Raw genomic sequence first — 14,623 nt, forward strand, 5'->3', positions numbered from 1 at the left:
ACAATCATAGGACTTCATGAAGAATATAATGAATTTACATCCATCAAGCTTATGTTGATTTACATATTCTTTTCTTACTATTATTAATTTAGTATATATATTCTCCTTAAAATCATGTATGTTTATTTAGAATGATAGTATCATGTTGATTTATATATTCTTTTTATGTTAATACTGCTTGTTTTATATACACACTAATACGTACACTATTATCTTTTATGTTTATATAAAGTATCATTTAAATTAAACATCTATGTGTTCATATAAAACAATTGTATTTTATTTTTTTCGTTTTCTTTAACACTATAATCTATTGCAATCAAGAAATTGAAGCCTTTAAGGTCAAATATCGTGCTCAAAGTACAAGTTAGCAAAGGCATTGTCTACAAAATTCAAGTGTTGAATCCTGTTAAGTAAGATGAACTACTCTATAAGACTGAAATTTCTTACAAATTACAGCAACCTAATTAACTTTATGGCATAGAGACTTTGAGAGTAGGGGGGAAGGGTAAGAGAAATCCCAACCTTAAAGTATCCTTAGTGAGGATTGAACCCTCAAATTCAAGGTTGAAAGACTCAACCCTTACCATTGGGTCATGTTTTGCTCGGTATAAGAGCATGTACTTCCTCAATTTTTTTTTTTATATGCAACACTTCTTGTTTCACGCTTATCAATGCAAAATTTCAACCACAAACATATTTAGTTATTAATAAGTAAAAATGATAAAAATTATACTTCGTATATTACTCCGTATGAAAATATAAATGTATACAAATCTAACAAAACTCTATATGACTATATTTTATTCTTAAGTATACATTACAGTATAGACCTGTTCTCTTCAGCTTAATTTCAGTTCAGTTAAGCTCCAATCAGTTGAGTTCAGCTCCTAATTTCCTTCTCTCATAAACAATTCATTTCAGCTCAGTCCTGCTTTAATCAGTTCAGTTCAGTTTAGTTCAGCTCAGTTCGGTACATCAGAACAGACCCTAAATCGATCAAAGTGAATAAACTGAATTTTAGGAATACTCGTAATAATATCAAAGTCAAAATGTTACAAAGAAAAAGAAACAAGAGGAAGTACATGGTTCCTTTTACAAAACTTGCATAACACGAGTTGAAGGGTTTTGTAGTGTTGGGCAAGCCCAAAACTTCCCTCTTCAAAGAAGGCGGGAAATGCTAATATCACTCTTGCTCACTCACACATACAGTTGCAAAAACCTCTCATTTTCTCTCTCCTCCAATTGATCAAATCAATTTTTCTAGGGTTTTCAATTCTTGAATCATTTCCAGAATTCAATTTCTCCGATCACAACAATAATGTCTTACGGCCAATTCGACGGCAACGCCGTATTTGGCGGCGGCGGTTTCATGCCTTCTCAAGCTACTCAGTCCGCCGACCCATCTTATACTACTTCCAAAGTACTCTTTCTCTTTCATTTTTTGATTTTAATGAATTCAATTTTATGCTAATTTTTGTATTTAAGATGTTGATTGATGTAAAATTGGGATTTTTTTGACTAATTAGGGTTTTTGTTTGAATCAATTGATGTTTGTTACAGACTCGTGATGCTCAGGCATTAGTTCCGTTGACGGTGAAGCAGATAAACGAAGCGCTTTTAGCTTCAAATGACATTAACAATTTTGTTGTGGATGGTGTGGATGTTAACAATGTATGTTGTTCTTTTTGTCAAAGTTTTTGAATTTTTGGTGATATTGTTGCAATTTTGAACTCAATAATGAGTGGTATGATGGGACAATTTGTTGTTTTAGGTGACGCTAATTGGGCTGGTGTTTAACAAGACCGAAAGGGTTACTGACGTCGGTTTTGCCCTGGATGATGGAACTGGAAGGATTAATGTTCACAGATGGTGAGGTTTTGAAAACTTTTGATTCATATGCTTTGTGAGTTTTGATATGTATAACAATAAAATGTTAGTTTTATGGATTTGTTTCTGTGGCTTTACAGGGTGAATGAATCTTACGACACGAAGGAAATGGAAAAGATTACGTGAGTTACTTGAACTTTTATATCTTGCTGCATTATTTTTGCGTTAGGACTACATTATGAGAGGTCATATGTGTTTTTTCGATAGACATTCAGATACTTCTTGACTGCTTGTAATTTTCGTTGCACTCCCTCCGTCTCATGTCATGAAACATGAAACATTTTTTCTAATTTGGGTGTCCTGAATATGCATTCGAGTTATGCATATATTGATATATGCTGCATACGTGTGAAAGTTATTGTGATAGTCAAAACAATTACATGCTCCCTTATGCTGTTATGTTTTCAAAGTGTTATGGAAGCTGAAACCATTCTCTTTGGAGGTATGATTGTATAGTGTCGCCAACTTTGTGGGAATATTTAAATTTGGAAAATGGTTTTGGATTTAGCTTCCTGATTGATGTTTTCTTTCTAATAATGTGATAATGACATTGGTTGGTGTAAGTGTGTAACACAATAGGTTGTTGAAGTCACCTTTTTCTTTTTGATAACAGGGATGGCATGTATGTACGTATTTATGCAAATTTGAAAGGGTTTCAAGGTAAAAAGCAATTGATGGCTTTTTCTGTCAGGTATGCTTGTATAAATTCTTTCAGTTTCTTTTTTCATTAAAAATAAAATAAAATCTGGAACTTGTCTGCAAAGAACCTGTAAACTGGAATACTGTATGCTTAATTTTTTGTCATTTTGGTTTTAGTTAGCTTGATATTTCTTATATTTGTATGATTACTTTTGTCTTCCATAAACAATGCATCGATGTCTATATTTTTCAAGACATGTCTTTGACTTGCAGTTCCAATTTCTGCTCATTTTTGTGATAGTTTGAGAGAGGACCCTAGTATCTTGTGGGGTAGTAGTATAGGTTGATATAGAGGAATAGAGATAGATGAAAAGATAAAATGATGGAGGAGGGAGTATATTGGTCAGGTTTCTAGTGGAACCCCACGGTTTCTCAGTGATGTATATATGTTATTTTGTGGTGAATCATGAGTCATCTTGGGGACTGTTAACAGACAGATGAAGTTGTAAATGCTGAAAATTGAATTTCGCTCATGAGATCTTGTGTATGTTAGTTTTCCTTCTAGTCTTGGTTGAAAGAGATTTATTCATCGTTTGATGGAAGGGTGAGACTTAATGAATCTTGTCTCTTGTGTCAATTATCTTGACATGTTAAGTATTTAGGCTATTAATGCTAACCTCATATATGTGGAAATGAAGGTGTTCGCCTTTTTGACTGATTTCCTTAAGAAATTTGGAATCAGGTGCTTGTAGCATTGATCTTACTTGGAAGTAACATTTGGACTAGTTATGAGATGTTTTGGATATAGTTTTAGGTTTGGAAGTGATCAAATTCTATTTTGGATATCTATGCTGTTTAATTCTTTGAAGCTTTTAGCGAGGCATGTACACTTTTATTTTGGAACGCTGGAAAAATACAGCTATTGGTTGAAATTGGTTCATGTATAGACTTACTGGTTACTGTGCAGCGGTACTAGTGTGCTGCCTTTTTTTCTGCTCTTACAATATACTCTGTATAGTACAAGTGGATTCAATGATTCATTGCTGCACTGAGGATCTCATATCTTCATAGTCATAGTATCTAGAGATGGATTCTCTTGGATCAGTTATATCATCTCGAAAGGTTACAGGGCTGGAGAGTTTTCAAATTTAGGGTGGCTTAGTGAACATCCGGAGGTATAAGTGATGCTTGATGAAGATGGTATTTGATGTTGTTTGTTTTCTGGATTAAGTCTTTGCCTCCATGCTGTATACCTCCTGTAATCCTATATTATTTATTGGGCCCCTTTCCTGCTGCTAGACTTTCTGATACACTTGAAAATATGAACATTTACAATATGGAACTAAAATGTATTTGAAAATTAATAAAATAAATACAAGTCCGTCCTTAACTGTACTCCCCCATTGCCCATGTCTCATCTTTCTGTGTTTAAGCATCTTAATTCAATGATAATTTAGTTTAGCTTCTCTCTCTCTCTCTCTCTCTCTCTCTCTCTCTCTCTCTCTTTTTGTAGAATTCTTACATAAATGGATTCAGCCTAATTATTTTCAGTGCTAAGGGATACTAACTTCACACTTTGCAGCAAATTCGTATGTTTAGAATTAAATGTTTTTAGAGCTTCCCTAAATATACTTGGGATGAAGTATATGGTATATTTAGGGAGTGATTTTGATTTCACTATTGAGAAACAAGGTGGGAGAGAATTGCTTAGCAGTGGTTTACCTAGATGTTTTTGTTCAACTAGATTGGAAAGGAGCATTTAGAATAAAGTTTGACCACAATCAGCCAATTTTTATGGACAGATATTTTGGGCTCTTTAGGAAGATCATTTTTGGAAGAGAAATGTGACAAAAATAAAATTTTGAAAGGTGGATGTGTAGGAAGATCATTTTTGGAAGATAAAAGACGAATTTGCAGAACATTTCTGCAAATTATACATTTCTCTTGTGGCAGCCAAGCGTTCATAGCTACGTTGCTTTTTTTTATCCTTCGATGTCGGCTCTTCCTATCATTGTGAAGCATAATTCATTAAGTGTTGGATTGTTCACCCACCAATAGGGAACGTGAACGTGATCTGGGTTTAGACCGTCGTGAGACACGTTACTTTTACCCTACTCATGACAGTGTCGCAATGGTCATTCAACCTAGTACGAGAGGAACCGTTGATTCACACAATTGGTCATCGCGCATGGTTGAAAAGCCAGTGGCACGAAGTTACTGTGTGCTGGATTATGATTGAACGCCTCCAAGTCACAATCCGGAAGCGACGCATGCGCCCGCCTCCCGATGTCGTCCTACAGTAGGGGTTTCGGCCCCTAAGGCCTCGTGTTATAGGCTAAGCTCGTGCGGTGGATGCGCCGTGAAAGCGGCCTTGAAGTACAATTTCTACCGAGCGGCGGGCGGAATACTTTGCAGACAACTTAAATACGCGACGGGGTATTGTAAGTGGTAGAGTGGTCTTGCTGCCACGATCCACTAAGATTCAGCCCAATGTCGCTTCGATTCGTCCCTCTCCCCACCCTGTTCCCAAACAATCTCTATATTTTGGAAACGAGGTTAGTGATGCATCTCATATGCTAAAAAATGCTAAGTACGGGATTAAGACAAGTCATAAAGCCCAAGTGTTGGTATGTTGGATATTACAAGGGGTTGTGTGACATGTGCACCCAAGGACAAGGCATACTGAGTTCCCGGCACTATTTACGACTCCCAAGGCCCTTAAGGCATAATGATTAAGGATGAATTAGATGGTTCCGGCACTATTTACGACTCTCAAGGCCCTTTGGAAACCCATAGAAGCACTTGGATGCATAATCTGGGCGGTTGAAAAAATGATACACGGAAGCCAAATATGAAGGCTATTATACACGAAATCGGAGCGATTTAGGAAGTGTTGGGACCCGGTGTCGGAATTTCACGAAACACTACGAGATGCATCACGAAGTTATATAATATTGTTTCGACCCATATATGACCATTATTCGGCTACGTACAGGCCCCGTAAAAGCTTATAGCCAATGCAAGAGTCGTGTACAAAAACGGGTATATTGATCGTTTTAAGGCAAATTGGATGGTTCCACCCACCCAATTGGACTCCCGGAGGGTATTAGTGTCCATGGTAATGATCTCGGCAATTCATTTCCGGCCACAAACAAAGAAAAAATTTGTCAAAATTAAAGGCTATTATCCACGTTGTTTAAGGAATTTTAGAGGTTTCGTGACCCGGTATTGGAAAGTTTTGAGATGCTAAGGAATACATTTCGGGGTCATATAATGACGTTTGGAACCATATATGACCATTATATGTTATAAATGTCCGTAGTGTAACTTGATTTTATCAAATCAGTGCAAGTTGTAATCGGGTAAATTGACTGTTTAAAGATATATTGGACAGTTTTATCCACTCTAATGGACTTCCGAAGGGTATTAGTGTCCATGGTAATCATCTCGGCAATTTTTATTTCCGGACCAAAAAAGTAAAAAATTGTTGAAATTGAAGGCTATTATCCACGTTTTTTGAGGAATTTTGGAGGTTTTGGGACCCGGTATCGGAAGGTATTGAGATGGTAGGGGATACATCTCGGCGTCATATAATGACGTTTGGAACCATGTATGTCCATTATATGTTATAAATGTCTATGGTGTAGCTTGATTATATCAAATTAATGCAAGTTGTAATCGAGTAAATTGACTGTCTAAAGGCATATTGGACGGTTTAATCCACCCAAATGGACTTCCGGAGGATATTAGCGTCCATGGCAATTATCTTGGCAATTTTTATTTCCGGCCCAAAAAAGTCGAAAATTGTCAAAATTGAAGGCTATTATCCACGTTTTTTGTGAAAATTTTGTAGGTTTCGGGACCCGGTATCGGAAAGTCTTGAGATGCCAGGGGATATATTTCGAGGTCATAATGACGTTTGGAACCATATATGACCATTATATGTTATAAATGTCTTTGGTGTAGCTTGATTTTTTCAAATTAGTGCAAGTTTTAATCGGATAGATTGACTGTTTAAAGGTATATTGGAAGGTTTTATCCACCCAAATGGACTCCTAGAGGGTATTAGTGTCCATGGTAATTATCTGGGCAATTTTTATTTCCGGCCTTAAAAAGTAAAAAATTGTCAAAATTGAAGGCTATGATTCATGTTTTTTAAGGTATTTTGAAGGTTTTTGGACCCGATGCCGGAAAGTCTTGAGATGCTAGGAGATACATCTTGGGGTCATATAATGATGTTTGGAACCATGTATGTCCATTTTATGTTGTTACAAATGTCTGTGGTGTAGCTTGATTTTATCAAATCAGTGCAAGTTGTAATCGGGTATATTAACTGTTTAAAGGCATATTGGACGGTTTTATTCACCCAAATGGACTCCCGGAGGGGTTATTAGTTTCCATGGTAATCATCTCGGCAATTTTTATTTCCGGCCCAAAAAAAGTCAAGAATTGTCAAATTAGTATGCTATTATCCACGTTTTTATGAGGAATTTTGGAGGTTTCAGGACCCAGTATCGGAAAGTCTTGAGATGCTAGGGGAATCATCCCGGGGTCATATAATGACGTTTGAAACCATATTAACCATTATATGTTGTTATAAATGTCCATGGTGTAGCTTGATTTAATCAAATCAGTGCAAGTTGTAATCGGGTAAAATGACTGTTTAAAGGCATATTGGACGGTTTTATCCACCTTAATGGACTCACGAAGGGTTCTAGTGTCCATGGTAATCATCTCGGTGATTTTTATTTCCGGCCCAAAAAAACGAAAAATTGTCAAAATTGAAGGCTATTATCCACGTTTTTTGAGAAATTTTGGAGATTTCAGGACCCAGTATCGGAAAGTCTTGAGATGCTAGGGGATACATCTTGGGGTCATATAATGACGTTTGAAACCATATTAACCATCATATGTTGTAAATGTCTATGCTGTAGCTTGATTTAATCAAATCAGTGCAAGTTGTAATCGGGGAAATTGATTGTTTAAAGGCTTATTGGACGTTATATCCACCCAAATGGACTCCCGGAGGGTATTAGTGTCCATGGTCATCATCTCGGCAATTTTTATTTCCGGCCCAAAAAAAAAGTAAAAAATTGTCAAAATTGAAGGCTATCATCCACGTTTTTTTTGAGGAATTTTAGATGTTTCGGGACCTGGTATCGGAAAGTCTTGAGATGTTAGGAGATACATCTCGAGGTCATAGAATGACGTTTGAAACTATATATGACCATTATATGTTGTTATAAATGTTAATGGTGTAGCTTGATTTTATCAAATCAGTGCAAGTTGTAATTGGGTAAATTGACTGTTTAAAGGGACATTGGATGGTTTTATCTACCCAAATGGACTCTTAAAGGGTTCTAGTGTCCATGGTAATCATCTCGGCAATTTTGATTTTCGGCCCAAAAAAAATCAAAATTGAAGGTTGTTATCCACGCTTTTTGATTACGCGGTCCGGTGACAAAAAATGTTGAGACTCTAGGGGATACATCTTAGGGTCATATAATGTCGTTTGGAAGCATATAGGACCATATGTTGTCATCAATGTCCGTGGTAGGCTTGAGTTCACGAAATCGGTGCAAGTTGCGAATCGGTAAATTGACCGTTTTAAGGCAAATTGGATGGTTTCACCCACCCAATTTGACCCCTGTAAGGTATCTCGGGAATTTTTATTTCCAGGTGAATAAAGGTTATTAAATTCCAATTTGAAGGCTATTATCTTACGCTTTTGAGGAATTTTAGAGGTTACGGGTTCCGGTGGCGAAAAGTCTTGAGACCTTAGGGGATATATCTCAGGGTCATATAATGCTAATTGGAATCATATATTACCATTATATGTTGTCATAATTGTCCATGGTAAGCTTGAGTTCACGAAATCAGTGTAAGTTGCGAATGGGTAAATTGACCGTTTAAAGGAATATTGGATGGTTAAACTCACCCAAATAGACTCCTGGGGTGTATTAGGGTTCATGGTAAGCATCTTGGCAATTTGTATTTTCGGGTCAAAATAAGTGAATAATTGTCCAAAATTGAAGGCTATAATACACTATTTCGGGTCAATTTTTGACATTTTTTCAAAAAATGAACTGAATATGTTGGATGACTCATTGGGTCATGTAAGGAGGTTTGAAACCATAAGACACCAATAAAATGTCTATAAATATCAAGTATGAGTTTTGACTGTATTTTGAAAATTCATGAAATATAGCAATGTCATTTAAGTGTAATAATGTGATGTGACTTGACTATAATGATGTCATCAAAGTATATATGAAGTGATGTGAGTATGTGACTATAATGACTTTCATATTATGAAAGTAATTTTTTATAATGTGATGTCATAATATGACGTGACTTGACATTAGTGATGTCATAAAAGTATAATTATGCTATATAAGTTATGTAATATGGGTAAAATAGTGATGTGATGTGATGTAACCATAATAGTGATGTGATTTGACAATAGTAATGGAAATGAACACATTACAAACATGAATAGTGACTATTCATTATTACTATTCACATGTGTGTTGATTGATATGATGTGTGATGTGTTATGTTGATTTATATATTTGAACAAACTATTCATGATTGTAATGTAAGTATCATATTTTATATCATGTAAACAATCATAGGCCTCAAGAATGAAAAGAAAAACAAATTTATAATTGATGTGTAATAGACTAGCTTGGAGGGGTAATATAGGTATTTTAGTTATATTAGTTTATTAGGGTTAATAGTCCTTAGTATAAATAGAGAGGAAAGGGAAGGAAATAGGTAGGCAGAATTTTGGAGTGATTCCCTAGGAGAGTTGTGACCTAAAGTCACTATTGGAGCTTTGTAGGCCCAACCTACTACTATCGTTTGTAAGAAATTTAATCAAATTTCTGAGTTTTCTCCTTCGTTGTACTGTTATTATATCGAGTAATTTCAGTCCATTACATGATGGCTTGAAATACTGTATTTGATATTAAGTCATTTCTAAATCCTGTGTAGTTCTTCAGATCAAGGGTTTATCTGGCAAAACATAGATTTATTTCAGTCAAGGAGTAGGAATGAAATTTTGGGCCGAGCTGACTTTAACTTCTGTCCTATTTAATTAGTGTTATAGTTAAAAAGGCTGGAAAGAGATAAAGAAGAGGCAAGGAATTACATAGGCCCCATAGCATTTTATACTTTATTTTACCGTCACTTGACTTCTAGCCTTAATTTTGTCTAATTAATTTGAACAATTGCCAACTTTGGGGCTTTGTTTTCATATGTTGAAGAACAGATTGTATGTATGTCTTCTCATTTGAGCTGTAGCCTTTTCTGCTGCTCTTGTGCTCTAAATTGCCTCACAACCCTGCTTTGCTGCTTTTGTTAGGAGCCTTTCAAAAAAAATTATGTATTATTTTTAATGTGCATTTTGCTTTGTTTAATCTGTTAGTACCTCTTTATTTGGTGCCTTTTTTTTTTACTGGGTTAGGACTTAGGAGTGGGTGGGTGGATTGTGCCATTGATTCCTGATGTTAAAAGGTGCATGGCAAGATTCAAGCACCAGGTTTGAAGACTTCTATTTGTACATAACAATTTTCTCATCTTTCATTAAGGGTTTTATGATTGCTATCTGATCTCCTCATGCTTTCTGAAGTCTGAATCCTTGATTGAACTGTGGTGTTTCTGTAATTGCAGACCTGTTACTGACTTCAATGAACTTACTTATCACTACCTAGAGTGCATGTATGTTCACACGTACAGTACCAAATTACAGGTAATGATGTAATATGTACATTGTTTCTAAGGTTGTATGAGTACACTTGTATTTTTGCTCATTTCTATGCTCTCATTGCAGGCAACTGGTGCTCCTGCTGATGCTCAAATGATGTCTTCGGTCAATGGTACTCCCATGAGAGGATACCAGGGTACCCAGCAGAATCAAGTATATTTCAGTGTCACTGGATAGTCTGATCTTTGTGATATTTTTGATTACTGCTAAATTTCTTCTATTTGCCATGCTACAGTTTCCTGGACAGTTTTCTGAATTTAAGGATGTTGACCAAATGGTGATGGAGTATCTGCAGCAACCTGCTTGCCTGTGAGTTCAACTTGAATTTAGCTACCTTTTCTTTATCCTTCCATAGTGTCATAATGTCATCTATTGCCTACTTCACCTTTGCTGTTCTATTATATGCTGCTTTTCACCCTTTTATTCTGTCTGTGTTAGATGTGTAAAACCGTATCTAAGTGTGAATGAAAGGGGCAGAATGGCCTGACTAAGATTTAAAAAGCAAGCAAATGGAGTAAATGAAATAAGTACATACCAATATTGTTTTATGTACTAATAGTCTTTTAATGGACATTCTAGACAAAGGGAATTGACAGTAGCCTTACGCAGTCAAAACTCAAAAGTATTCATAAGCGTTCCAGTTAATTAGTGTTAAAAGCTTGGGAGACTGGCTTTCTAGGGAGGATGTTCTCCCAAGCTTAACATCATGTTCTACTGGTAATCTGGTATTGCTTACATATCCATGAACACACCAATAAGCAATATGTATAGCACATAAACCAAACACATTAGTGACTACATGACAAGCAAGCTAAGGAATATACATAATTTGGAATAGAAATGCATCTATGTAACTTTCTATAGCCGCTGCTGAAAATTTGTCTCTGAGTGGACTCTTGCTTCTCCATTTGCAATGCATACAGCCATTCATACACTGCTGAAATACTATTTTGTTTGTTTTCAGCAACACTTAAACGATTACACTAGCAAAGCATATTTTAGCAATCATGCTTTTGCCTGAATTAGGTTTTTAACACTGCTGTCAAGGTGGTTTGGACATCCCAATCTGTAAGTTTTAGCTTTATGGGTGCAGGATGGCTGCAAAAAGATTACGTTGTCTTTATATTAATCGTTACAGAAGGAACAGAACACTATGAGAAGTATTTTTAATGCTTAGCTTGCCTTGTAAAGCTATCCTCGTAAGATTATATTTAATGTCTGGAGAAGATGTTCAGAAGAAATATTGCCTTGATCATCGAAGTAATGTCATGTTCTTCCACAGTGTGGTTTGTTGACAATTATAGAGGAATCTTGGATGTGATACCAAAATTGACTTTTAAGGTTGTTATTTCTTCTTGAAAGCGCAGTGGAGTCTAAGTTTACATGTGTATTTAGAGAATTCGTGCTCCAATTAGTGCTTGCTTGGTAATTTATAATTTGGCATACATCATGTTATCTGAGCTTCAGGATGTTGCTACTGCCACTGAATTTTGTAGCTGAAATGTGCAGTAGAGTCTAAGTTACATCATGTTATCTAATTTGTGCTTCTTTACTATTTTTTCTGATGAAATGTCGTTTACAGAATTCTGTGTGATAGAATATTGGCAGCCAGTAGGTTTTAACCTGCCTTGTCAATATACATGTTTGTATTTGACTTGTCTGTGGCTGATCCATTGATAATTTTCTGGTTTCAGGGCACAGGAAAAAGGGGTGCATGTTAAAGAGCTCATGCAGCGACTAAATCTTCCACTTGATAAGATCATGTATTGTGCTTTTTTTCTTTTACCTATATGTTTGTTCTTTGCTATGTACAGAAAATGTGATTTGCCATCCCCTGTAAAATTTCTAACATATACAAATGGGCAACTGACAGGGGATCAATAAAGGCTCTCGAGGTTGAAGGTTTTGTCTACTCAACTGTTGATGATGAACACTACAAATCAACTGGAAATGCTTGATATCCCTGTATGCTCACACTGGAATGGGGTTCAAATAGTCTGAAGGGTTCGGTTTTCTCCTTTTTTATCGCCCTGTAAATTTTTGTTGTTGATCAGAGAGAACTTTCTTACCTATTTTAGTTCAAGGTTAGCAAGTTGTAAAAATGAGATATGGGAAAAAGTGTGTTTATAGTTGAGCTTTCGGTATGATGATAAATACTGCTAGTTCTGTATTTTTACATACATATTTTTCCCTAACGGTTGGTATGTCTGCAAGTGTGTTTCTGAATGTTGATGCTTGATACTTGTTCATGATGTTTATGTATTTCTTAATAGGGCACTACTTTAAGTGTGAATGAAACCATGCATTACTGTAATAGCAAGATTATAATGTTCTAAAAATCTCTTTTAACATACTTTGTAAGCTGTGTAATAGTTTTCCATTAATGTATCAAGAGTCCAGCAAAAACTAACTCTCCGTTCATGTAGTAGCAGAGGTGGAATGTATCATCATTCTTGTAACATAATATTATTACTCTATATCCAATAACAATTTCGATATGTCTAAGTTTAAGAAAAAATTATCCTAATTTTTTGTGTATTTTTTTTTTCTTTAAAAAGTGATCAATTTACGTTCTCCGTCTAATACAGACATGTATCACCATTCACAAACTAGGTTATAATTAAATAATCCGTTACATTGAATTAATAATCTATGTTGATGATAGACCGTTGTATGGAGTCATTAGTATAAGAGAGTTGTAAGACATACCAGATTTTACTCAACTTATTAGGTAGGAGGTTAAGGTTGAATGGTCCAAATAATGGTGTGAAAGAAAGAGTTGACGGGTAATGGCAAATAAAAGAGGTAATACGTGTGATAATATTGTGAAATTGTGATATGAATGAAATTGTGGGCGTCACGTGCAATACAGCATGCCACCGCTGCAATAGACCAGTATATTGGGTGTTATATGCATGGGATCAACCTTCATTATTTAGCAGCCCACATGCATTTGTCAATTTGCCCTTAATTCTTCGCCTTTCTTTCTTTTCTGCCTTCTCTTTGTTGGACCAGGAGAAGCCAGTTTCATAAAGCTCTAGGTCTAGGCCAATCCTCCAATGTGTGTGTGTGTGAGATACTTAAAACTATAGTCGGATGAGAACTAAGGCCTTGTTTCGTTCACCTTTCTTCTTATTCAGAAAAATATAAATTTAAATAAGATGAGTTCCGATAAAATTTAATTTATCGTTAAGTTAAATTCTAAATTTCTAATAAATTTAGTTTAATTGAGACAAGTTTGATAAGTTCTGATATGTGAAAAGTAAGTGTACAAATCATATCCTAACATGTTGTCTCTAGATACATACAAGGCCAACAATCTTCACGTCTATACCTCTTCAACCCCTTATCCAGGCTAAAATTTAACTACTCTCTCTAGCCATTGGGCAATAAATCTTACATATCTAACACGATTTTTAGTGCGCTACAGTACAATGTATTCATCTAGTTTTTTTATTTTTGTAACTTAATGCACCTTAGGGCCTGTTCTCATTGACTGAACTCAGCTGAACTGAACTGAACTAAGCTAAACTGAAATGAACTGAACATTTTATAAGAGAAGAAAATTAGGAGCTGAGTTGAACTGAACTAAACTAAACTAAATTTCAACGTAAGAGAATAGGGCCTTAGTTTATTTAAACTGGTCTGGACTTATTTTAGTTGTAAATAGAACTCATGTAATCTTTATTAATGTTTATCAGAACTTATTTAATCTAAATTTATTAATCCTTAATAATGTAAATAGAATAAACTCTTAGTGAGAAATTAAATTTAAAACTAAAGACGGGTGTAATTCTAGGACGATATTTAGCTATTCGCTAAAATAAAATTTCTAACAAAAACCCATCTACATGTAGGCTAGCGGCCCAATCCTACAAATTAAATCAAACAAAAAGCTTAAGAACTAAGAAGTGTATAAATTAAATGTTCAATGATAATTGGTAGTGCTTCTAAAAAAACAAAAACAAAAACAAAATAAGGAAAGTATGATTGATTTATTGGTCCCCTAATAAGATTATCCAATTGCTTATATAGTCGAGAGTCGTCAAACATTTTGGCCGCTAAATCGTATGGATGTAACAGAGTTCATGTGCCCACAATACCCATTTCCAGCAGAAAGTTTTGTTATTTCTTTGTCAATCAATTATGTTGTCTTTCAAGCAATTTTTGACCAAAAAGTGTAATTAGTATAGGAACTAAGTCATAGAGTATTTTATCAAGCTAGCACTTGTAACTTGTTTGTTTAGTTTACTTGTTAAATGTTAATCATCATCAATTGAATCCAACATTGAGTAGATTCTTCACTTTTTGACTCCCATCTATGTA

At 35.2% G+C, this 14,623-nt stretch overlaps 1 protein-coding gene across 1 annotated transcript; it reads left to right on the forward strand.

Moving 5' to 3' along the window:
• The first annotated feature begins 1,115 nt into the window (after nt 1–1,115).
• Nucleotides 1,116–12,492, forward strand: LOC145612002 (replication protein A 32 kDa subunit A-like). The gene is made up of 10 exons (XM_081667385.1): nt 1,116–1,423; nt 1,564–1,674; nt 1,775–1,872; nt 1,971–2,012; nt 2,504–2,581; nt 10,204–10,282; nt 10,364–10,450; nt 10,533–10,606; nt 11,992–12,060; nt 12,171–12,492. Exons 1-10 carry the CDS (start codon nt 1,322–1,324, stop codon nt 12,253–12,255), a joined length of 825 nt encoding a protein of 274 aa, XP_081523511.1. The 5' UTR covers nt 1,116–1,321; the 3' UTR covers nt 12,256–12,492.
• Nucleotides 12,493–14,623: the final 2,131 nt, after the last annotated feature.

The sequence above is a fragment of the Chenopodium album genome, chromosome 24 (genome assembly GCF_948465745.1).
Source record: "Chenopodium album chromosome 24, dcCheAlbu1.1, whole genome shotgun sequence".
Lineage (NCBI taxonomy): Eukaryota > Viridiplantae > Streptophyta > Magnoliopsida > Caryophyllales > Amaranthaceae > Chenopodium > Chenopodium album.

What these genes read in the sequence shown, in the direction of transcription:
- LOC145612002 (XM_081667385.1), top strand. Translation starts at nt 1,322, where the DNA reads ATGTCTTACGGCCAATTCGACGGCAACGCCGTATTTGGCGGCGGCGGT. An exon ending in ATGGTGTGGATGTTAACAAT is followed by an intron (nt 1,675 to 1,774) that starts GTATGTTGTTCT and finishes TTGTTGTTTTAG; the next exon opens with GTGACGCTAATTGGGCTGGT. An exon ending in AGGGTACCCAGCAGAATCAA is followed by an intron (nt 10,451 to 10,532) that starts GTATATTTCAGT and finishes GCCATGCTACAG; the next exon opens with TTTCCTGGACAGTTTTCTGA.